The sequence below is a fragment of the Pseudopipra pipra genome, chromosome 2 (assembly GCF_036250125.1).
Source record: "Pseudopipra pipra isolate bDixPip1 chromosome 2, bDixPip1.hap1, whole genome shotgun sequence".
Taxonomy (NCBI): Eukaryota; Metazoa; Chordata; class Aves; order Passeriformes; family Pipridae; genus Pseudopipra; species Pseudopipra pipra.
In genome coordinates this window covers 38,255,906-38,280,420 of record NC_087550.1, presented here as the reverse complement: position 1 = coordinate 38,280,420, position 24,515 = coordinate 38,255,906, and the positions used below count along the sequence as shown (strand labels likewise).

Below are 24,515 nucleotides of genomic sequence, written 5' to 3'. Positions count from 1 at the left end.
CCCCCATGGTGCAGCTTGTTATGGCCACACTCCTCCACAGGCTGCTAGCAAGAAGCCTGCCCTGAAAATACCCCCTGCCCTCCGCTGCTCCGCTTCCCCGCCACTGGGCTCACACCCTGCCCAAAGCACTCACCCATTGCCACCATTTCACACGGTGAAATGGTGTATTTCTGTTTAAAAGAAGCCTTATCTCTTTCAGAGGGAATGTTTGCACCACAGAGGAAAGGAGCACTGTTTCCAATGGACTGTCAAGGAGAAAGGAACCAGCCAGCTTGCAAATAAATATGGTTTATAATAGCTTGATTAAATGCTTTCTTAATGCTGGGCATTTTGTAATGTCACTGTATTTCTTGATGTGCAGTTTATCTTGGAAAAAACCAACCTCTAGATATTTTATAGTTTTCCCTTTAAAAAGAAGGAATCTAAAAGCTCTTTGCTGGTAATTATTGATGCCAAACACAAACACTCATTTCTTATCCCAGGAGTAAACATTTGACCTATACTGCAGAGCCAAAATTCAACATTTGAGAAGAGCTCCAGATGCAGATTTCAATTTCATGACTCACATCTGTCTTTCCAATAGGGTGGTTTAAATCCATGCAACCAGTTTGATACATTTCAAATAGGTGAAGTTCAATTCATTTTATATGAGCAGATGCCTCATATGTTGTGCTGCCAAAATAGGTCACTGGGCCAAAAGCTCAAAAATAATTTAAATAGAGGTTGAAAGAAATGAAAAAGGAAAATCACATAAAGTCACATCACCATGAGACCTTATTTAATGCTTTGAAGCACTTCCATGAAGTGATGGGATCAGGAAGAAGCTTTGCCAGTGGGAATCTCTTCCAGGGGAAGGGCTACACACTTTTTAATGTAATTTCATTCTCAGCAGTGACACCTGGGCATGATGTTGGCCTGATGAAGCAGAGGGGATTTGGCAAAGCACAGGAGCAGCTCAGACAGATCACAGAAGCTTCTTCAAACGCCTCTTGGGCTCTGGCGGGCATGGTGTTGTGACCACTTCCTCAGGGAGCCTATTCCAGCACCCAACCACTCTCTGGGTGAAGAACCTTTTTTTAATATCCAAACTATACCTCTCCTGACAGAACTTCAAGCCATTCCCTCGGGTCTTGCTTTTGGTCACCACAGAGAAGAGATCAGTGTCTGCCCTTCTTCACCCCCTCACAAGGAAGTCGTAGACTGCAATGAGGTCTCCCTTCACTCTCCTCCAGGCTGAACAGAACAAGTGCCCTCAGCTGCTCCGCATACAGCTTCCCCTCAAGGCCCTTCACCATCTTCACTGCCCTCCTTTGGACGCTTGATATGTTTCTTATATTGCAATGACTAAAACTGCATACCATATTCAAGGTGAGGCCGCACAAGTGTAGAGCAGAGCGGGACAATCACCTCCTTCAACTGGCTGGCGATGCTTTGCTTGATTCCAGATGGGGTGGAAGGTAAGCAATCCATAGCCTGCCTCTGAAGATTAAGTGCAAATGCACTTTCGTGCAACCCCAGCACCATGGCAGGCTGAAAAACCTATGTGAGATTATATATTTGAGCAGTACGTCTTCACTGGCCTCTCTCCCCCAGTCCCTTTATCTGACTCGCACTGCTGAAGTTCCAAGGGAGACACCAAAATTTGGGAAAGCTGGAGATTTTATTGCACCTGAATAAAATCTGGGCCCTGGAGGCCATGCAGATTGCACCCTCACTTAAGTCCTAGAAGTCCCCTTTAAGGTGTGCAAGAAGGAAGCTGTAATGCCATAGGGAGGTTTTCACCTGGCTGCACATGACAGCATCACACTTGGAAAGCCCCAGTGGGAGCGGGTCCCCCACAGCTGATCCCTGTGCAAGCCCAGCCCTACTCCTGCTCAGCCCCCTGCCAAGAGCTGTGCTTCAGCCACCCAGACCCCCATGGGACTCACCTGTCATCCTCACAGACAACTAGTACCAGGGAAACCTAAGCTAGTCCATACAGTGCAGCAGGAGATGTGACTGCCCAGCACAGAGAGCTCTGGCAGATCCCAGCTGTACCTCTTCACCTGGGGGATTGACCTTTTCTCCCACCCACCCTGAGGAGCCATTGCTGACCAGCACACTGAAGTGTGTCTCTTTCACCCACAATCTAAGAAAGAGAACTTGAGGAAAAGGAAATGTGAGGAAGAGGAGGATGGAAGACCTGCAAAAGGGCCGTTCTGGTGTGTAACTCTTTCCCTGGTCAGAGGAGCAGCTCTCCTGGGGATGTATATGGCTTCTGGCAGCCATATATAAGGCTGCCTCTGAGCAAGAATGAATTTCAGGATTGGGACACTCTCACGTTTTCTAATCACGCTTCCCACTAACTCACACTGTCCTGTGCCTTTCTGAAAGAAGGACAAGGGAGTCTGGGAACCTTCGCCTGACAACAATGAAGGGAGAGAGAGCACCTGCACATGTGTTGGGTACAATGGGATGGGAACGAGTCTTATTTTCCAGCGTGGTCATCAAAGATGACTCCTGGAGGCAGAGATGCTGATGCCCAGTCCCACCGTCTTCCCTGCAAGATCACCAGGCTCTTCAGGGCAATAAAGTTAGTTTTAACACCTCGAAGAGAAATTTCCCGCGCAGATGCACAGTCATACCTAAAAGCAGCCTCCTCGGCCGGGTGTCCCGACCGCGGGCTCGGCTCTCGGCTCCCAGCGGGTAGCGTCAGGGCCGGGCAGGGCTGCGCGGCTCCGCGGCCGCCCAATCTCATTTCCCGGCTGGGCGACGGCCGGCGGCCGGGCAGCGCCTTCCCTTCCTCAACCAATTGCATCTCCAGCGCGGATCGGAGGATCGCGGGGCGTGAGGCTGGGGAGCGCCCTGGGGCCGGTGCGTGGGGGAGCTGGGAGCAGCCCCGGCGCCGCGGCGGGAGGGGGAGGAAGAAGTGGAAGGGAAAAAGGGAAAGCGAGGGAGAGGCCTGGGGCAGGCAACCCCCGGGGGCGGGCCGCGCCGGCCGGCCCAGACACTTAAATGCCACCCCTGGGGCATCGGCTTCTCGCTGATGAGACCGCTGCAGGGCTGCCGCGGACGGGGCGTCGTCGTGGGGACCGTCACCCTCTGCCTGGCCGCCGGGTGGGCTCTCCAGAGTAAGTGTCCGACTCCGTCCCTGTCTCCCCCCGCTTCCTCCCCCACTCCTTTCCTCCTCCTCGCCGCGATACCCTAGCTCAGCCCCAGCGCCCGGCACCTGTTCGGGGCGGTGCAGAGCGCCCGCCGCCCCCCGCCCGCGGCCAGCGCTGTTCCCGACCCGGCCGTGCTCCCGGGAGCTGCTGGGGACGGGACATACCGGGACTCAGGCAGGCATCGCTACTGCGGGCTGTACATGGTCTGGGGAGGCTCGTCCCCTCTCCTGCTGCTCGGAGGGAGCTGGGGAGCCGAGAGGGGCCGGCCCGGGGGTGCAGGCCGGCCGCCCGGGCGGGAGCCGCGGCCGCGGGGGAGACGCGCCCCCCGCCCGCTCCCGACGGGGGCGGCCCCGGCAGCCGCCCTTCGCCCCCTGCTTTTCCAGCAACCGAGGGAACAAGGCATGGAGGGGGAATCAAGCTCGGTTAACAAGTCCGAAGGGTGTCGGGTCACGCTGGGAAACGCGGCGGTGAGGAGATAAGGTGGGTTCCAACCCAGCACCCCAGGATGGGTGAGTGGGGATGGGACAACTTTCAGAGAACCATCCTCGCTCTTCTAGCTAGGGCTGGAGGAGACTGCTGCCAACCCCACCCACCCCTGGGGACTGGGATGTCCGTGCCACCAGAGTTTGGTTTGGACATGCCACAACACTCCATCATCAGATGTGATGCACAAACAGGACACCAAAGGGTGGAGGAACTGTCCCATGGGTTTCAGAGCTTTGTTTTAGAGCTGTCCCCCCAGTTTAGAGCTCCTGCGTGGAGGCCCCTCACTGCCAGCCCTTTCCCACCCACTCCCCTGCCATGGCCAGTCTGGTACACAGAGCCACACTTGCCCCTTTGACACTCAGCCAGGCAAATAATTCGGAGCAGAGCAGCATGCCAGGACAGCAAACTCACTGTGCTCTGAGCAGCACCGGTGCCCTCTTCTCCTGGGTGCATGTTTTACTGGGCGTGAAGGGTCTGGTTTTGCAAGCAGCAGAGCAGAGCGGCATGCAAAGGGCCCTGCAGGTGGGTGTGATGTTTGCTCTCCAGCCTGGTGCAGCTGTGCTGGGATTAGACCGGTTCAGGTGATCTAGGCACAATGCCTATTAAAAATATTTTTGAATGCTTAAATATTGCACTGCCTTTTGTAGCTTTGCATGCTGGATACGGACAGAACACGTTTGCAAATAATTCAATGGAAAGATGCCTCTATCAAAACAAAAGAGTCACTGAGGGCAGACACTCAGCTCCTGTCTGGTCAGAAACAGTGGGAAAGGCCTTTAAATAAACACATGGAGCAGAAAACAATTGGAACAATTTGCAGCGATTACCAGAGGTTCCCGGCTGTTCTGTGTCTGTAGCTGGCACAAACCCCGTTTTCACAGCTCTGGTTAGTCTCTCCTGCACACAGGCTGAACAGCAGAGGATGCACTGGGCTGCCCAGAAAGTGTGATGATGTTCCTGCAGAGCGACTGGGCAGCATGATCATGACAAAGCCCATGAAGGGAGAATCCCAAAAGTGTTATCTTGGGAAAAGCCTAGATCTTATCTGGTCCCATAGGTGAGGGCCTGGGGATCTAAATGGCTTCTCGAGTTTCCTTGCCTTACCTTGACCAGAAGAATTAGTGAATTTTGCTACATATCCCAAATACAGTGAAGTCAGCTTGTAATTAATTTACCCATGTCTTCTATTTCTGGTTGCTCATGGAGGGTTCTTAATTTAAGATTTTTAAATATATTTCTTTCCCTTGGAGATTTTTTTCTTTGCCTTTTTTAATCATTCTTATCTCTGAGGACTCTGCAGAACCTCCAGGTTCATCCCCAGGGGTCCTGCTTTGCACTCCTGCAGTGTAGCTAAGGGTCTCATTCTCACTCCTCACTGGGTTACAGACATTTGCAGGTCAGCATTACTTTTTCATTCTGCTCTTGCAGTCAGGCTGTTCCCACAGCAAGAGGAGAGTAAGTGAGCTGTTCCAAGCCAAACCAGGAAAAGGCTTTCAGCCTTACTCCGTGCTTTATCTGCCTTTTGTCTGCTTTGATTTTTGTGGAGAGATAACAGGATTTCAGCCTCTAGCCAAATGTCTCAAACATGCCACTAATTAAAAGAAAAAATGTATGCCAGTTGAAACTCAGATGTTGGTGTTCATCCAAATCTTCATGCAGAAACACCCACATGCAAGCAGAAATTATTGCTGTTACACATTAAACTAAGTGGTCAGTTCAGCTTCACAGCTCTGTAATCACATCAGGAGGAACTAGATGAGAATTAAATATTCTTTAATGTGCATTTTTGCCCGGACATCATCAGGAACATGAAGTCCCTGGCTTCTCATGGAACTGCGTACCTTTGATTACATGCAGTTTATCTGTGCTGGCATATAACTGGCTGCCTGTAAGAAGCTCATGTCTCAAATGTTGATTACACATCCTGAAAACAAGACCAAGTCCTTGCTGAGTCTTCACATACTTACGCCTACTACAGTTCTTGCTTTTGGGGAATGGTAATTAATTAATATAATAGGTTACCTTGGACATGGCAATTAAACTTTCCATCTAAATGCAGGATTTTAAAAGAAAGCCAGTTACCGATGAATACAAAAGTGTTGCTCAGTTTTCAGAAGATGTTATGCTCCCTTATCCAAAAAGACCCTTCCAAAGTTCCTTTTGATTTGGGTATGAAAACATTTAAACACACACAATTACTTATCCTCTATAGTAGAAACATTTTTGCTATCACCAATTGCAAATGTGTATTTAGTGTTTAAGGATGTATGTTACTTTTACGGACAGCATAAAGAGATACTGCAAAGCATAATCTATCCTCTCTTAAAACAGACCACTGAGATAGGTAGGATGAATCACACCCAGAGGTCCCAACCTGCCCTGGATGGTTGGTGCAGCATCACCTCCACACTCATCACCCTCCTTTGTCTTTCAGCTCCCGGAGGAGTATCGTTAGTTGTCCCACAACCCAACATCAATGCAACAGTGGCACAAAACATCCTCCTCTCAGTTGAATACTCTTGCAGAGGCATTGCCACCATTGAGTGGAAGCATGTGTCAAGCTGGGGCACCACCAGCATCGTTGAGTGGAAAACTGGGAATTATGTCAACATATCCACAGTCTACAAGGACAGAGTGACTACTTTTGAAAATGGCTCTATACAGCTTCACAACGTGGGCATGCGAGATGCTGGCTACTATTTTGTCACTGTAACAGAGGAGTATGGAAACAACGCCTACGGCACCATCATAGTCAATGTTTACGGTACAAACTAGATGGGACTTCTTGGCTTTACCCTGTGTTTAAATACCAATCTGTTTGTAATCAATTTTATAATATTATTTTTTTCCATTCTCCCTACAGAAATTATCTATGAAGATTTACATTTTGTAGCAGTTATCTTTGCCTTTCTCGCTGCAGTGTCTGCCATTCTGATCTGCTTCATGTGGCTTTGTAATAAATCTCTGCATCTGTTTCAGAAGAAGACACACAAACTCACAGGTATCTCTCTAAGAATGCAGTCAAGGTATAGGAGTTTCAAGTCTGAACCTAAAATTTGTGCCATAAGGGTGCTAAACAGGGACACTGAGAAACAAGACTGAAGGGCTCAAAATCAGTTATCCTGTTCTAACTCTTTACTAGCTGAGGCAACTGAATAACAGGTGTTTAGTTGCAGAACAAGCCACAGGACATCTACCTCATACACTTCACATCAGAAATAATAAAACACTTACCAACACTGCTGATTGCAAAACCTGGGGAGAAAAGGCAAGAGCTGCAATAACCCCCCTATCAGAGGGCAGGAGACAAAGTCAAGAGCATCAGCAATTCTTTCAGAGTTCACATCGGAAGAGTATGTCCTAGGGGAAAATAATCAAACAGCCCTTGGGAGTGGCCCTCACCTCAGTTCATGAAGGACTGCACCTCTCCCACTCCTCTCAACGCCCCCCTTCATCTGTCCTCACCTTTGATCCTGTTGCAGACTGCAACAAACACTGACTAATATCAAAACCAGACTCCTGACACACACCGAAGACAACAGCCATGAAAAGCAGGTCAAGGGAACATGAGGGCTGCACTGAAGGGAACATTCAAATATTAGAGAAGAAATTTCCAAGCCATCGCCAGGGATATTTGGCCCAGGCAGCAAGACAAGGTGCCACTCTATGGACCTGGGATCAAGCTCTTTAGGTGCATCCTTGGAATGGGAGGTTTCTTTACAACTTCAAAACATTCCAGATGTTTACCTCCATACTTTGTAAGTGCAGATCCACTAGTGGTTTCTTGCCCTGTAGGTAATAGGTCTGTATTTCTTCTCTAATGAGTGCTGCTTAAGCTTTTACATTACAACAAGCAGCATAGCTATCAGGATTTTACTAGACCAACAGATACTCGAGCATCCTAAGCCTCATGGCCCAGACTTTGTGTCAACTCTGCAAAACCTGATAAAAGAAGAAATTAATTTGGCTTGAGCTGCCTATTCCTTTCTGTCACTCACATACAGTTCTTAAGGGCTGCTGCTGTTTTCATGGTACACACACCATTCACAAGGTTCTGTAGCTACTGAGAATTTTCCTATCATGCCAGAAAATATGGGCTTTTGTTGGGATAAAGCCTCTTCCTCCAGTTAAAGCTAATCTTTCTACAGAGCTGAATTGAATACAGTTATTCGGCAGAGTTCAGGAAAACCACAGTTCCAGAAACTTGTCGTGTCATCTCCCAGAACATGGTCCAAAGCAAGGACCTAACTTCTGCCCCAATTCCACCTCAGAAGAGCCCTCCTTTCAGAAGTTATGAAGAGAGGTATAAGGATGGGCCCTGTGGACTTAGGTTTTCATAGTGCCTTTAGCCTTGTACTGGAAGAAACCGGTGTCACTTTAAAGATTGTGAGGGCCTCTTTATGCAGTTAGATATTTTGAAAAGATGTATTTAAAACCTAACTGTAGATGAGCAGGCTTGAGCTAATATTAAAAATTTCAAAATATCTCAGCTATTAGCACAACACATATAACTTTGGAACATTGGCCTTCCAATCCATTTGCCAATCAATAACAATATGCTTTTATTTACAGCAAGTACAACGGAAGAGATTGAATTGGAAACCATTGAGTGTTAGCCAAGGACTGTATCATAGCAAAAATAACGATTCTACCTCAGGAGAAAATACTGACCAAGAAAGCAAGAACAAACCTAGAAGGTAAAATGTTTGTGACTACTGCAGAAACATCCTGACTTGCAATTAAATCAGCAGTGTCTGATGGAGCTGTTTTGACCTGTTGAGTTTTCGGTTCTGCTAGTCAAGGTCACATTAAAAAAGAGAATGCTTTCATGCTAAGCATGAACACATTTTTGTGGCTAACTAATGAAATCTACAGCCTCTACCACTCTTAAAAACAACCAGCCAACCAAGCAACCAAGCCTCTAAGACCAACCCATAAAGGAAATTATCATGGTCTTGAAGGACACCTGTATTTTGGATACAGCAAGTCTCCTATTAAGACAGAGTGGTCATTAGCATTCTTCAACATAATAAATTTAATATCTAATTACAGTATTACATTAAAAATTAATTGCAAGCATTGAATCCTGTTTATTGCAGCTATGCTGCTACTTTCAGGTGTAAGGAACTTCCTGAAGCTCTGAAGACAAACTGTAATTTTTCATAAGACAAAACTGACTTGGAAAGAATGCCGAGCTGGTCAAAGTTCTCCGCTTATGTTTGCAATTGTTTACACTGCCCCGGAATGGATATTAACACACATTTTATGACATTACTAGAGCAGGTGGTTATACAAGGAAGCCTGTGCAGGCACTAAAGAGGACGCTGTCTACAAAGATATGAGGGGTCACAAAATACTGATACACCGCACCAGTGAGGTGGCAAAGCACTAAACAGTTTTGTTGTGAAAGATGTCCAGTCCTTTGCAAACTTAGCCCAGTGACAAACAGTCTGAGAAGAAAAGTTAGAACAGCATTACTTTGAAATTTAGTATTTACAAATACAGTTCTGAAATTGCTCTTTGTTGAGAAGCCACCTTTGCTTTCCCTATGTTCAAAGAAAACACGAAGTGATCCAACTAATGCTTTCTTGAATGTGCATATTGCACTTAATGTGATCCTCCACCTGCAGATCTGTTGCAGGTGGCATAACATTTGCCTTTGTCAGTGATAAAGCAGTAAACTGACCAAGCTTCAAGTTATTTTGGTTTGCTTTTGTAATGAGAATTTTGCAGTGTGAAATAAACTTTGAAAATGTAAGAGACCAAGGACTAGTCTGTGCCTGTAGATTGCCACGCGGCTGTTTGAGTCAAACTGTTCCTACAACCTCTCTCACTCTTTGTCTCACTTGTTTGCAAAAACCTTTTACAGGACAGACTGACAGAGCTTCCCTTCTGGCCAGGGACTAGGATGACCAGGTGCAGAGGTACTATGGGTTCCATTTGGAAAAACTCTCAGAGAATTTCTCACCAAGTGAAAAACGATGCAGGTAGGTGTCAAACAAGCTTTTTTCCAAAGCACCCTGTACATAATACCTTTAAGTCATCCCCAGATTGAACTGGACATTTGTAGTACGAGGGCCTCTCTCCCACTCATAAATTCAGGTACTAGATTCAGCTGTTTGTTCTTTCCTGCATTTAGGAGAACAGGTCAAAAAAGGGAAGAAATTAAATTTTAAAGATCTCAGATACAGCACAGATGACTGACAGTTTGTTCTAATTTTCTGTTTTAAATGTGTATTACCAATCTAAAGTATCTTTGAGTGCACTAAGCTTTGACAACAGAGAAACTCTTTAAGTGCATCTGTTTCAATCACCAAGCTTGAAGTACTTGGTGAAGTATACCTATAGCATATGGAAAACATTATTGGGTTTTTTTCTGTTTATCTATTCCATATTTTTTTATTCCCTAAATCTTAGAATTTGAATGTGAAGTTATTAGGCTGAACTGAATATGTAGTAGGTGCTCTGCCAGACTTATTTAGAAAGCACAAAAAGTGCAGCATGCACCTAACACCATTATTATCTGCTAACATTGCCCTGAACACTCCAATTGCCAAAGGAAGTCAGGAAACACATCCAGACATGAATGACCATCATTCAAGTGCATTGCTGTGATTGTAGGCACACTTGCAAACTACAATATTTGAAAGCTAGGATGAAAGTAGGAAAAGACCACTTAAAATTCTTCAGTTTAAGATGTACTACAACAGCTGTAACAAGTTTCCACCTGGCACAGTTGTTCTACCTCTCTTAGCTTGGCCAAAGTCACTGCAACTTCAGGCACCTATTCTTGGCTGTTGACCATGGTGCTAACCTCGCTTTTAGGCAGATGAACAGATGAACAACAGGGACTCAACATTCACTGATGACATCCAGTACAGTTAGCCTATGTACAGCTTTCCTTACAGACAATTCCTCACTCACAAATTTTACCCAGAATTTAACATGCTTACCGTACACATGTAGGGTCTTTTATAAAATATTAACATTTTTCTGAAAATTACGTTTGTCAATATGCATTATTAATGCCAGTATTATTTTATGTACAGAAGGTGAGACTAAGCTGTCTATAGCAGTTTCTTGCTACCCTGGAGCATCTAAAGCCTCATGGCAAGTTGTTACAGTAGAAGTTCAGAAACTAATAGCTATTGTTACTCCTCTTGTAAACTCCCTGCAGAACACCAGTGAATTTAACATTTAGAGCATTCTAGATGATCAAATGGGTTAAGGCATTTTACTTTTAAACTAATTAAAGAGATGTTCAAGTTCACAAGATTGCTTTGGCAATCAGTAGTAAAGGTCCTAATCATTCTCTGTCTTCATCTCATATTCAAAGATGCACTACCAATTTTCAAGGCTGTCCCTCTGTTAGAGGCCTAATCAGTCTGTTTTCCATTAAAATTAGGAATCTATATATATTCAACACTAAAATACAGATGCTCCAGGTCTCTAAGAATTCTTTTGTTGTTGTTGTTATTATTCTTATTTTTTCAGCTAGACGTGGAAGTCTTGAAAAATGTTTTCACTGCTAACATGCGGTGCTTGCACTTCCACAACACATTAGATGTCCTCTTGCATCCGTTATTTCTTTTCAGGAGACAAGTTCTGCAACCATGAGATTCTAATAGCTCCGTAGTGATCTGATTACGTGGTAATGAAGAACTTACCTAATGAAAAGGCTATCACTACATGCAGACCTGTCAATTTAGGTTAACAACAGTGAAGTGTAAAGACATGTTCAAGTTTCATAGACTCATCTTCTAATTATTAGTAAGGAAAGATCTGTTGTGTTGGCAGGAGTCAAAACAGCCTCATACAGTTGGATGCATCAGGCTGTTGGCTGAACTGTTCACCAAGAAACAAAAGTCCTCCCTGCCTGTAGTGGTGCAGTGTCTATTAGCCCAGCAATACAGGACGTGACATGATGGGTGTTAAATAAGATTCACCCATTTTTCAAGAAGATCAGGAGACTATTTTCTACTAGTATTTTTCATTTTCATCAGTTGTCTTAGGCAACTCATCAGAACCTGAAAGGAAAACCGTTTCTTCTCTCTCACAGATTAGTTACACAGAAGCCAGTACATCCAGGAACTGAAACAAGATGCTCCATGCTGGCAAACATCAAGAGAACTACAAGAGCTGCTTTGGATACACACTGAGCAGCAGCTTGCCACAAGCAGTTGCTTAGTATGTATTTCCCAAAACTATTCTTTATTACTTGAGAGTACAACAAAATAATAACTGTCATCATAGAAGTATGATGTTCAATTTAAACATGTTTATGTGCAAGAAATTCTCATATATATATACATATATACACACACCTCATAACACAACATGGAAATGAATCGGAACCAGTTCATACAGACAGGTTTCAAAAAGACCTTTAGCAATTAAGTACCAAACAAAATAAAAGCTTTGTTAACACCTTACTAGAAGCTTCAAGGCTACAACTACCAAACCAAAACCATCAAAACCATGACTTTTTTTATTTTGAAAGAACTCAAAAGAGCCGATATTCAGGAGGATATTATTGTTTCCCTGGATGATAATCATTGAGAGTGCAGGATAAAAACCCAGCAGCACGTGTGGAGATCCAAGGTTTACTGCATGAGAGTTACCACCTTCTATCCAGACATTAATTTACACAAATCACTCACAAACTCAAATTATCAGAATTTTGCAAGCAGAGTAAGACCTTTCCTCTATATTCTTGCAAAAAAGAGAGACAGAAAACACAAGCTGTGACTTTGTAACACTCTCAACTTAAACAAACTGCCAAGTAAATATATTTCTCAAAAATAAATGGATCACCCAGAATCCCCATCAATGTACAAACAATCCAACTCAAGAATGTCACACAGTGAAGACGTTACCTTGATTTTAAGTATTGTTTAGCTTCAATTCTTGACACAGGAGCTCTGCTTCTACTGTTGTCCCACTTCTCATCAAACAAGGCCATTAGCATCCACAGGGATAGCCAGGTTCTGTGGTATAAACCACTAAAAGCCCCACTGAGAGCCCAATTCAGTTCTAATATTTTTAATCTTTCAAAAATACTTGCAAAGATCTATTGAAAAAAATAAGGGCATGAGAGGAAAGGGAATGATTCCAAGCAGACACCTTTCATGTAGTAAAAGGAATACTGAATTTAATTTTATAAACAAAAAATACGTTAGTTACTCAGTTATGTTACTCTGGACAGAGCAATCAGCAAAGATACAGCTGAGTGGAACTTTTTCAAAAAATTATAGGTATTTTATATGCCATTGAAAAAAGTTTTATTACAAACTCCACAATGGACATATCTGTACAGGAAATAAATGTGGGTTTGCTTTCTTGTATTGGCCCATAGCTTCCATTTCCCTTTGCTGCAGGGGCAGTGATTGTTGCACAGAGACTATTCAAAGCCCCCACAGAGAGGCCGACGCATCATTAGCAGGGAGTTAGGGCAGCCATGAGCAGTTCCATTTTATACACAAAGTTACGCCCTTCCATTTTATTCCACTGAACTTCCCTGAATGGCCCTCGGAGATGATTCCACTTGCTGTCTTGCAGTACATCACCTTTTGGGAGATCCTTGCACTGACTCCGTGGGAACTGAACCATAACTTTGCTGCCACTTTCTGGACCGTTACGTACTGCAACGAACAGAGATTTTAATGAGCATTTTTACACTGTACGAATTCCTCCTATTGAATATTCTTTCTTGTGTATACTATACATTACTCCTACTCAATTCCAAGCATGCTGAAAGCAAACAAGGAAAATTCTTTTTTTTTTTTTTTAAAAGCTTTTTCTTTTAATTTTCTCTCATTTCTCTCTACGACTTTGTTGCTTTAGCACTAACTGTTTAACTGGATGTAATTCTGGTTAGATTAAACCAGAGATACATTTGATAAAACCCCCACACATACACCTTATAACCACATTTCTTTTTCCCTAATGATACCAGGAAGGGCAAAGGTTATTATGCTCATTCTTTCCTTGCATGTATTCCAACTATTCTTTGAAAAATGTGAGCAAAAATGTATTGTTTCTAGTGCATTTATCTCAAATGGACAGGGACAAAGTCACTAGCATAGTTGTTGTTTTTAATCTCAAAATTCTGCAAGACTGGTGGAGGGGTGGTGATGTTTTGTTGGTTGGATGCATTTCTGTGTTTTGATGCTGTGTAGTGGTGTGTGTTGGCTTTTTAAATAGCAGTTAGGGAGGCAACACTTAGCTTTCCCCTCATTTACCAAGCCAGCCTTCTACAGATGAGTGTAAGGCTGATTGAACATAATTTCTGCTTCATAAATTGATGCCAATTACTCTCAGTCACCACCTTCTATGGAATATGTTTGGAAACTTCTGGGACCGGTTTTTCCCCCCTTATCTTCCCAGTAATGCAATGAAACTGATCAGACTGTAGTTCCCCCACATTCTCCTTCTTGAATATAGGATGTGACATCTACCTTATTCCAGTCCTCAGGAATCCTTCCTGATCACCACGGCCTTTTAAAGATGATCAGAGTGGCCTTACAAATGACATCAATCAGCTCCCTCAGCACTCATGGATATATCCCACCTGGTCCCGTGAACTTGTCAATGTCTAAGTTTGTTCAAAGGTTCTCTAGCTTGCTCCTCTGCTACTGAGGCTGTCTTTGCTCTAAAATTTCCCATGGGTCTCATGGACCCATTCCTAAAGGCCAGTCTTAAGACCAAAGTAAAGAAGGTACTGAGTACCTTGGCCTTCTTCATGTCCCGTGCCACCAGGTCCTCTGCCCATTTGAAAGGAGTCCCACATTTTCCCTAATCTTCCCTTTGCTGCTGTCGTACCTGCTCAAACTCTTCTTGTTGCCCTGTACACCCCTCAGGACCTTAGCTTTCCTATCCTTGTCAATGCATGCTTAGACAGCCTCTCTCTCTCTCTCTCCCAGGTCAACTGGTCAGGCTTATAATCTCTTGCAGCTTCTTTTCTATTGTCATAAGTTCAGTCATGAGCTCCCTGTTCATACACACAGATTTTCTGTCACCTTTGCAAAACTGCCAGAACATAGGTATGACCATTCTTGAGCTTGAAAGAAGTCATCCTTGAAAAAAATAAACAACCAGCTCTCTTGAACTCCTCTTCTTTCCATCCCACAGGATCATATCCTGTAAGATTCTTTCACAAAGATCCCTGAAGAGACCAAACTCTCTTCTCCTTAAGTCCAGAGTTGTGATCCTGTTGTTTACCTTTTCCCCTTCCTTCAGGGTCATGATGGTTTCTGTAATCTCTTGTTTTTATGCTAACTGTCAGAAATATTTTCAAACTTGTGTAAATTAAATCAAATTTATATTAAGTGGATTCCTGAGGAAAGTATTGATTCTATGCAGATGTCAATTCCATACACAAAAGAAATAGCCTGTACACTTGTATAGAATAGTATCAATTTATAGCAAAATGCTCCACAAAAAAATCTCAGAAAGAGACTTGTAAAGCCTGTAGATCTCACTTAAGAATTCTATGACTTGGCATGCATTTGCAATAGAAATACTACCTGAAATGGCATAGTCTCCATTCGGTGATGCTACAGTTATTGCTGATGCATTGCCAATACTCTCCACTGGCCCCAGACCAACATGATTACTGAAACTCAGCACGTGCCATCCCATAACTTTTGCAAGCTGCTGAACTGCATGTACTTGGTGCTGTGACATCTGAAAGATAACAAGAGGTTCGCCTTCTGTTCAGTATTTGCACACCACAGGAAGAATTGTTTACTGGGTTTACCAAGCCTTTTTTCTTCTATACAACAGTTATTTATAAAAGTGACTTTGTATTTTAAGTTCTGTACTTTAGAGGAACTTTTTTATTTTTTACATGTATGCTGGTAGAGCTTTGTGTTATTTGAATTTAGAGTACTTCCTCTGCAGATAGAGGAGACCACTGTATTTTTCAATTAGATGAATTTTTCATAGGTATATGGGTTTATGCAATTTATTTAAATATTGCTTTCAATTTAGAAATACCTGTATTTAGGTCTCAAAAACTAATTCAAGGGATTCAAATGGGATTTTTAAACAATTCTGTCTGTGAATAAAAACAAGACTTCTGCTGTAAAATATATAAAAATCTTAAAAGTATCAGAAGAAACAATTCAGAAAAAAAAGTTGAGGTTCTCTGATCCATGATTATCTCCATTAATGCTCAAGTGTAAGCACTGAGCTTTAACAGCTTAGCAGTTTAAATGCTACTGTTTTTCTGTATTATGACTTAACACTTGTAACAAGGAACTATCTAGCACTGTTCAGCAGTTCTCTGTGAACAAGTCTGACAACACTTGACCAAAAAGACATGCCCTCAGCAGAATCTGTTTCAACCTGTTTTCTGTGTCGTGGAGTTTTATATAACTGCAACAGGCCAACCACTATTATTAAAGACCTGTATTTTGACTATTTATAATGCATAGTAGGGAGATTGTTGCTTCTGAATAAAACCAGCAGGTTGTTCTAAGCAATTAAGTAAATACAGTTCATTCAAATATCAGCTGATTTAGTAATGACTGATGCAAAGTGAGCACTAACAGACAATGTTGAAATGACAGTAATTGTGGGCTCATTAAGAACTCGGTTACAGTAAGTTTCACATATAGGATACCTTACTGTTTGTTATGAGTCTCACTGACTTGCTTCTACCATAATGAGCAGCATAAAGAAATGTATTTTAAATGAGAGGGAAACATCATTATTACTACTGACCTTAGTAAAAACTGGCATTATATTTTAGTAGCAGTTGCTGAAGTCACTATACAAACATAGTGAAAATTCAGTAATCCACCTTCTCATTTTCACTATCTTTATTTGAAGTTTTTAAATATTTTCTATACAGATAAAGGTGAGATTCTTCTGTTTTTCAAACAGTACAAGAAAGGGAAGAATAATGTGTATGAGTCTACCTGAGATAAAAGGAAATCCTGCAGTTCTTGCTCTTGATGGGACAATGTAATAACTCTTCCGTCTCTATGCACAACTCTGATTTGTTCAACTCCAATGTTCAGCTGTAGCTGAATGGATCTTTGAAGATAAGAGGCATATTTATTCAAAATGCACTACAACACTAAAGAAAACAGGAAACTAAGAACACAGAATCCCCCCAGTCATTGACAAGAACTCTTAAGATGGATGGTGCAAAGCCTACAGAATGTGACAGCAACTCCAACCATTTCAGTTTCATCACTCACCACAACAGCTCCCTCTATACTGCAGGGGACATACTCCTGTGGCGTGTTCCCAGACCTGTCCCACTGCTTGTTCAGGTCAAGGAAGCCTCACAGTTCCCTGCCTGCCACTGTTGCCCAAGTTTCCTTCCAGAGACGCAGGGAAAATGGTGTGTTCTATACTACAGCCAAGACTTGGGCAGCATATGCATTCTGGAACCAAGACTGGCAATTGCACCAGTGACAGCAGTTTGCCCCACACTGTGCACACAGAACACTGCTCCAAATGTAAAAAACCACTGTCAATGCATTAGTTAATTTACTGCTGGTCAGCATCCAGACATTTGTTTCTGGAATACGACATTACTTATTTTGATACCAATGTGCATAACTAATTGCATGAATTACATGAATTCCACATTTCAGTACCTATACAACCAAGCTAGGACTGAGGACTGATTAGCTTTCCATAAGGAGCCTGGAAGTTTAGAATCCAGCATATCAAATGATACTTTGTATTCAGTCATCTCTACCAAAAGTAAATCCCCCCCCTTAAATGGCCACTCTCATTTCTATTTTCTTCTTTGAAAGGAAACTGTGCTAATTAAAGATGTAATACATTTCTTCATTAAAGTGCAAAGTGGGTGAAGAGTTTTCTTAGGGTGGCTGCTCACCCCACAACTCAGACAAACAGACACACACAAATAATGGACTCCTACTTGTCTGTCTGAGAAGAATCTAAACCTTTAAAGCACAACTTGGATACACATTCTCTGCTGCATGCTTCTACCAGTAAAAAGAGACATGCATTCTCATACTTACTTGCAGATCTGCTCATATCCTTGAGAAGTTATTAGAACTTTAACACTGGATTCATAAACATCATTTATATTGGACCAGTGAGCCTGAATCTGAGGATCCTCAATACGACTCGCCAGACTGTCAATGGTTCGAGCAGTTCTAGAAGATAAAGCCATATCCCACACACAATGATCTAGACAGTTTGTGCTGTTCTCTTGTTTAAAGGAACTGAGCAGGTTATTCCATTTAAGGGAACCATGTGGATCAAAGCTCTATTTCAGCACCATTCTGGTGCTAATGAAGGCCACTTGTTTATTATGTACATTTCTCAAGCATTCAGCAGCCATATTAAAGTGGTATTACTCAGTATCAACTATTGCATTGCAAAGAATATGGAAAAAGATATTTTATGCAGTTTAAGATAAGTAGAGACAATTATCAGCAGCGTATGTCCTAACTGTCACAGCAATCTCAAAAAAATCTGACTTTTTTTTTACTAGCTGAGTATTGTTTGCTCATATTTTATTGTATATTATTGTTTCTTAGTACTTGCAAATAAAGACTATTTGAACTGTGAAGGAAACAGTGCCTAATTTTAAGAACACTTAAAAAAGATCAATTGCATTCTACTTAATGGTACGTTTTATTGTAACTTTAAACAAGAAGAGCATGTGACCTACCTGCGTCTCAGAAAGATATGTTTGGCCTGTTTTATTATCTTTTCCAGAAGTCCTTCATTCGACTGTAGACAACTGATATCATTTTTATCAAAAGCCTGGGGTCCTGCAAGTCTCATTCTCTTATGGCCAAAAGGTGCACTAGCTGGATGTGGCATTACTGTCGAGCTCAGGGTTTGCTTGTGACACTGAAACAAACAACACATGTTATAAAATGAAGTGACCAAATAACGTATCTGCAAGAAATACTACATACACAATATGCTGCTTCACATCAGGTTTTTTAAGTTTACATACTTTCAACAGTGCAACATTTTAACTTTAGAAACCTGACAGCATTTTAAAGCCAACTTTATGTGTGTCTTTCAAAACTCATGGAAAGTGATTTTTTTTTCTTTTTGAAAAGTGCTAGCTAACCAAAATTTGGAACCATGCCTTTAATACATCTCTGGAGACAGAAAGAATGGTCAAGTAAAAACAAAGGAAGCATTGTAGAGGAAAAAAAACTGAGGCACAAAAAGTTTTAGCAACCTGTCCAAAGTAAAGAAAGGAAATTCACAGCAGAGCTGGGCACTGAGCCAAAGCTCCATGAAACCTAAATCAGCATTTAAAACACTGGACTATTCCACATGGCTGCATGACTTGCAGAGCCATGCTCTAAGAGATGAACACTCACTGGAATATGGTTTCAACTCTGCTCAGACATGCAAAATTGCGCTCCCTTCCTGAACAGACGCAACCTCAACCTTCTACCCTAGGTCATTCTGCTAGATTATACAAGAATATTAAACACTGAAGGAGAGAAGTGGATCTTAAAAGAAGCAAAGCTATTACAATAATTGATTGTTCTTCCTTCATGGGGATACAGTCTGACTAGATGCTCCCTTACCGTGCTTGCCAAGCATTAATCAGACACAATGCAAAAAGGGAGACTGATGAGCTCTAGTGGAAAAGCTTTGCATGACTATTCTGAAGTGAGCAGCCAGGCCTGAGGTTAAGTAAAGAACTAGCATTCCATGAAAGCATGAAGTGGAACTACTGAACCACCCACACCCATTGAACCGAGCAATAGGTTGCCTTATACAAATGGATGGGAGGAGACTGGCCTCTAGCGGCACTCGGCTGTTACATCAGTGCCGCACACCAGGCAGAAGACTGAACAAATGCCCAAAAACTGTTCAGTGTTTGACCATAAATGCATTTATTACCTCTCTGATAAGTTGATGCAAATTATGTTCCAGAACATAGAGATGATCCTCTGGATTCTGTTTCTCAGAAGCAGCCTTTTGTGACTTTTTGTCATTGGAAGAGTGGCACAGAGAGATAGACAACTGCAAACCTGTACAAAACAGATGGGAAGAAAAAACCAAAAGAGAGCACTGACAATTGTCAAGGTTGCTACTGAGAACTACTTTTCTTCATGCTTTATAGGAGTAGTTTAACAACGAGAATTCACCGTATCAGAGAAAAATCAAAGAATGATGGTGGAGAGCACAGCACCAAAGGCAAGTAAGACTTGCTACTCACTGAAGTGTTGACAGGCCAGCTATGAACTCACTAGCTGGATTTCTCACCCATTTCTATGACTCAATCCCATACAAAAAGAAAAGTCCTCAGGACCCCATTCCTTCCCCAAAGAAGGAATGATTTACCATCATGCACATTTTAAGCAATCCAGAAATATATTCTTCAGATGATACAATCAGTTGTGTACCCCCTGCAAGAACAGAGGATTCAGCAGCTGACTCAGAGCCACCCTCATGCTGTTTAATTATCCTCATTGAAGAGCTTTAGCCTTTGTTCTTCTTCTTTGCTCTTAACTCAAGCCTTAAATTTCACTTGTGTGCAATCCAGGAGCAATGACCTATGCACAGCTCCAAACTGGCATGTGCACATGGCATTACAGTGGACAGTTTTAAGTGCTGCTGACAAAAAACATAACCACAAAGGAAAACAGAGTAAATTAGAAACTAGAGCACATAAGTTGAATTTTTCTATAATTAGTAAGCAAAATTCTAACTCTGTGAAATTCTGTTTTTCAAAACCTTTGAAAACCAAGGAGTCTGTTTTTTAAGAACAGAGCATTAAAAAAGGTCACGTCAATCAGGAATTTCAATTCACGTTTAAGCAAATAATTGCGAAAAAGTCTTGGAAAGTTTCCTACCTGGGAAAGGCTGGGAGATTATCTGATTTTTCACAACAATGTGAGGAATCTGTGATTTAATTTGAACAGCTTCTCGTGACAGCTGGGCAAAAATTTCTTTACACAAAAGAACATTCTGCGCAGTCTCCAACTTTGTCTGCCAGTGTGGAGAACCTGAAAAATACAAATCAATGTTTCCAGAAGAAAAGAGTAAAGAGAAGCCACCTCTCTTTTCAGATACCAGACACTGTGCAGTAGGCTAGGCACAATTGCTAAGATAAAGCAGTCAGTACCTTATAGCCAAACTGAGTATTATCAGAATTTTAACTCAATTAAGCAAGGACTTTAAGGTAACACTAATGCATTTTCATTCAATTTAACATATATGTATGTTGCGAAGGGAAAGGCCCTTCTGGAACCACGTATTACGCTCCCAGGCCTTTTGTGAACTCTGCTTAGGAACCTCTGCTTCCTAAGTTGCAATTTACTTTCAATGATACTTCCAGCTTTATTAAATTCACTCTATAATGAACTATCAAATAATATTCAGTTCGTGTATGTGCTTTCACAGAACTTATAGGCCCAAAATTCTTGGGAGATTCTGGTGTAAGTACACAAGCTCTATAATGTATCCTGAGTACCATATGAAACGCTTCCACAGTACAGCACTCTGTCTATGTTCCGGACAGCATGAGCATCTGTGTCACAGACCACTGTGAAATGAAATCCTGCCAGTTTATTTTTAACCCCAAAGAGTAAAGGATGAATTTTTAATCCCAATAGTTTACAACTTCAAATACCAGCACATATCAAATGAATCAATCTACTCTCTGCCAGGTGGGCTGTCAGTAATTAACACACAGACTGCCATCACAGTTTCAGATCCAGATAAAACATATGAGCCATAGACACAAGTAATGCATTTTGGGCAAAGTTAAGAGTGAACAGTCATACAGTTCAGCTGAACTATGGGATGTAACTGGCTGAAACACAATACCTTGGATTGATTTTGGTGATGTGCTCAAACTTTTAATGACTAACAGAAGGTGCTCCAGAATACTTGAAATACAACTCCCATACTTTTGTTTCAGAACTGAATAAACATCTGAAAAACTGAAGGAGCGTGCTTTGAAAGCATCACGTTTTCAAAGCCCAAGCAGCACCTAAACAGAAAATTTCAGTTTAAATGAGGATATTCTTGTTCACTCTTCTCCTAAGCTATATGCTATGATTTTCAAACAAGCATCATACTCAAACCCAGTTCTTGAGAACACGCTCACAAAACAACATACCTGGTTTTGATTTTGGCAAGGGTCTTTTAAAGAGATTGACTGTCCCGAGGTCACCAATGTCTGGAGCTTGTTTCTGAATAGAAACCTAGGCAAGAGAGAACATTATTTGGTGTTTGTTCTGTTGCAAGCATACACATACTGAAACAAAACTCATGCTACGTTATTACAGTTTCTCTGACAAACCTTGATATACGCTGATCCCTCTAAATCACTTGGAATTTGAACATCCAAAGGACAGTAATCCTCAGGTATCTTTTTATCCAGGTCAATGTCAGTGTTCTTTATCACCTCAAATGTGCCATGATGAAGAAAAAGAGAGCCTGAGAAAAGAAGGGCAAAGACATACATACTAAACATAAAGCACCTTCTGTAAATAAAAAAACCCTCATTCCTTTATTTTGGAAGAATATGTATTTCTAAGTCTCCAAACCTCCAGAGGTGCACTTGACTCATATTTCTCCATGACTTCTTAAAAAAACCCAGATAAATTAGAAAGCTAATTTCAGCACATCAGTATCTCAGTCCTCCAGTATGCGACATGTAATGTTTTACAGTAAATTAGCATGGAGTATTTAATAATTATGAGGGAAAACCAACTGTTTCAAAATGGTGTCAATAGATGCAAGGAAAGAGGAAAAATAAAAGAAACATGAACAACCCCAAATTTGTCCTTCCCCTCCTTCACTGATGACAACAGAAACCCAACACACCCAGTTCTGATGCCTGCTTTGTAGGTATATCTTAAATTCCATGGGATTCTGTATTCACTTTGTCACTCCATCATGGCCTTTAAAACCCTGGTCTCTCTGGTCACCCTCTTTTACTGTCTTATCCATGAAATAAGGCATATTCTCAGTATCATGTCTCTCAAGTGTAGGAAAAATAGATATAATAAATCTATCTTTGATGACAACCTTTAGTCACATGGTTTAGTTTTATTTAGTCTGAATTCTGAGGAGCAGGGAGTTAGACTTGATAATCCCTTCCAACTTGAGATATTCTATGATTTTCACTCAGAAGAAAATGTAACACACTTCTCATCTTTTTTTAAATGCTTTAGAGACCAAATGTAGATAAAAGCCAAAGACTTAACAAGGTCTCCCTGTAAACTGATCAACTACATTGTCAATGCCAAATTGTTTCCGTAAAGAAATCCTTACTAAAATCCTACACAGTGAGCCTTGAAAAGTACTTTCTAGGTTGAGGATGGCAATATATTTTTCCTGATAATAAAACAGGAGCTTTATAATCCTCTCTCAAAATTATAATAAACTTATATTGAAATAATCTATTATTAGATATTCTATCTGTTTTTTCCAGTTACAAAAAGCAAATTTCATAATATATACATTCTTGTGAAAAAGACCCTATTGTTTACCTGCACTTCTGTAGCTCAGATCACCAAGAATTTTGTCTCCCACTTTTCTCAGCTTCCAGTGTTGTCTCAGTCTCAGCAGTTCAGAGTTGAAGTCTCTTTGTCGCTTGTTTTCCTGGTTTTCTGCAACCGATTTGGATAATCTTTCTGCACCTTTCAATAGGATTTGAGCTGCTCCAGCTAATGACTTCTTTTTTGAAATCAACTGTAGAAACTGAGGATTCTGGTAACAACACCAAAAAAAAAAGATACAGAGATACTTGCACCTGAATTCTCAAAAAAATCATTCTTTATTATTATTAATGGAAACTAACTGACATCAATTGATAAGTTGTTACTGCTGGATATCCACTGATTTGGAATTACTTTCATATCAGCATTATACAGTCACAGGTAGCATTTTGATTTAGAACTTCAGCAAAGAGGCCTCTGAAATTGGCCTCACCTCCCATTTCCAGCCTTACCCTGACCCAAAAAGCACTGTCCTAGCACAAGGAAAGTTTTACAAAGTCTTGTACACATCACACATGAAAAAAATCCACCAAAATAAAATCTTTAGCATCAAGCTACACGAAGTGCATAACTTAGGTACAACATACCTGCTTTGGGGGAAGGGGATCCTGCACGACTGGATCTAGAGTCATGAACTTTTTATCCTTCACAATGCTAAGAACGTCATACAACACGCACATCTCAGTCAGGGCACTTCTTAAGTTGTTCCTCACTGAATCCCAAGGCCAGAGAGATGGCTGAAACTTTACCAACCCTAAAAATAAAGAAAGGGAAAACAAAGGACTTTAAAAAGATATGGTTTAAGACTCATTCTTAAACCACGAAGAGACCATAACGGCATGAAATATAACATGACGTATCTGGAGCTATCCTTTTCCACTACAACTTGCAGGGACTCATCCTAACCTGATCCACAGCCAACCGTGGGAATCCCAGGGGGAAGGCAGGCCAGACCCAAGCACCGGCGGGGCTGCAGGCCGGGCACCGCCACACCTGGGCGGGCCTACACTAGCTCCATCCCGGCGGGAGAGCCCGGGCCGTGGGCCCCGCCGCCCCTCCTCACCTTCTTCATCCTCCGCCTCGCCCGGTTCAGTCCAGGCGCGGCCCGCCGAGCCCGGCTCGTCCTCCTCGGAGCCAGAGCCCTGGCTGAAGTCGATGCGCTGCGCCAGGCGCGCCAGGTTCTGGGACATGGAAAGCGGCTGGAGGTAGGTTTCGCTGCCATCCAGCCCCACCTCCTGCACTTGCTTCTCGCACGCCGACTCGATGCTGATGCGCACGGCCGGCACTCCCGCCATCTTGGACCGACCCCCGCCCTCCCGCCCGCAGGGGCGGGGCCGGCGCCGCGGGGGAGCGAAGGGGTGGGGCCAGCGCCGGGAGGGCTCGGCCCTTTCCGGAGGTGCTC

General features: G+C 42.3%; 2 protein-coding genes across 5 annotated transcripts; one reads left to right on the top strand and one right to left on the bottom strand.

The window, feature by feature from the left end:
• The first annotated feature begins 2,617 nt into the window (after nt 1-2,617).
• On the top strand, nt 2,618-16,637 carry VSTM5 (V-set and transmembrane domain containing 5). Of its 4 annotated transcripts, none has more exons than XR_010428229.1 (6): nt 2,618-3,110; nt 6,064-6,393; nt 6,493-6,630; nt 8,202-8,326; nt 9,499-9,616; nt 16,518-16,637. XR_010428229.1 is itself a non-coding variant. In XM_064645075.1 (4 exons), the coding sequence occupies exons 1-4, from the start codon at nt 3,026-3,028 to the stop codon at nt 8,243-8,245; spliced, it is 597 nt and encodes a 198-aa protein (XP_064501145.1). In that variant the 5' UTR covers nt 2,618-3,025; the 3' UTR covers nt 8,246-9,387. The 4 variants fall into 4 exon arrangements, 1 of the variants encoding a protein (XP_064501145.1); XR_010428230.1 differs by having other exon boundaries at nt 16,486-16,590; XR_010428231.1 differs by lacking the exon at nt 16,518-16,637 and adding an exon at nt 11,689-13,411.
• On the bottom strand, nt 11,893-24,450 carry MED17 (mediator complex subunit 17). The gene is made up of 12 exons (XM_064645059.1): nt 24,177-24,450; nt 23,701-23,867; nt 23,105-23,324; nt 21,910-22,046; nt 21,727-21,811; nt 20,456-20,608; nt 19,500-19,630; nt 18,295-18,479; nt 17,636-17,773; nt 16,553-16,670; nt 15,155-15,314; nt 11,893-13,270 (listed from the first exon to the last, which is right to left on the bottom strand). The coding sequence occupies exons 1-12, from the start codon at nt 24,406-24,408 to the stop codon at nt 13,065-13,067; spliced, it is 1,932 nt and encodes a 643-aa protein (XP_064501129.1). The 5' UTR covers nt 24,409-24,450; the 3' UTR covers nt 11,893-13,064.
• Between the last annotated feature and the right edge of the window lie 65 nt (nt 24,451-24,515).

What these genes read in the sequence shown, in the direction of transcription:
- VSTM5 (XM_064645075.1), top strand. Translation starts at nt 3,026, where the DNA reads ATGAGACCGCTGCAGGGCTGCCGCGGACGGGGCGTCGTCGTGGGGACC. An exon ending in CGCCGGGTGGGCTCTCCAGA is followed by an intron (nt 3,111 to 6,063) that starts GTAAGTGTCCGA and finishes TTTGTCTTTCAG; the next exon opens with CTCCCGGAGGAGTATCGTTA. An exon ending in GAAGACACACAAACTCACAG is followed by an intron (nt 6,631 to 8,201) that starts GTATCTCTCTAA and finishes TTTTATTTACAG; the next exon opens with CAAGTACAACGGAAGAGATT.
- MED17 (XM_064645059.1), bottom strand. Translation starts at nt 24,408, where the DNA reads ATGGCGGGAGTGCCGGCCGTGCGCATCAGCATCGAGTCGGCGTGCGAG. An exon ending in ATCCCCTTCCCCCAAAGCAG is followed by an intron (nt 23,325 to 23,700) that starts GTATGTTGTACC and finishes TGTTGTTACCAG; the next exon opens with AATCCTCAGTTTCTACAGTT. An exon ending in GGATATGAGCAGATCTGCAA is followed by an intron (nt 16,671 to 17,635) that starts GTAAGTATGAGA and finishes TTATCTTCAAAG; the next exon opens with ATCCATTCAGCTACAGCTGA.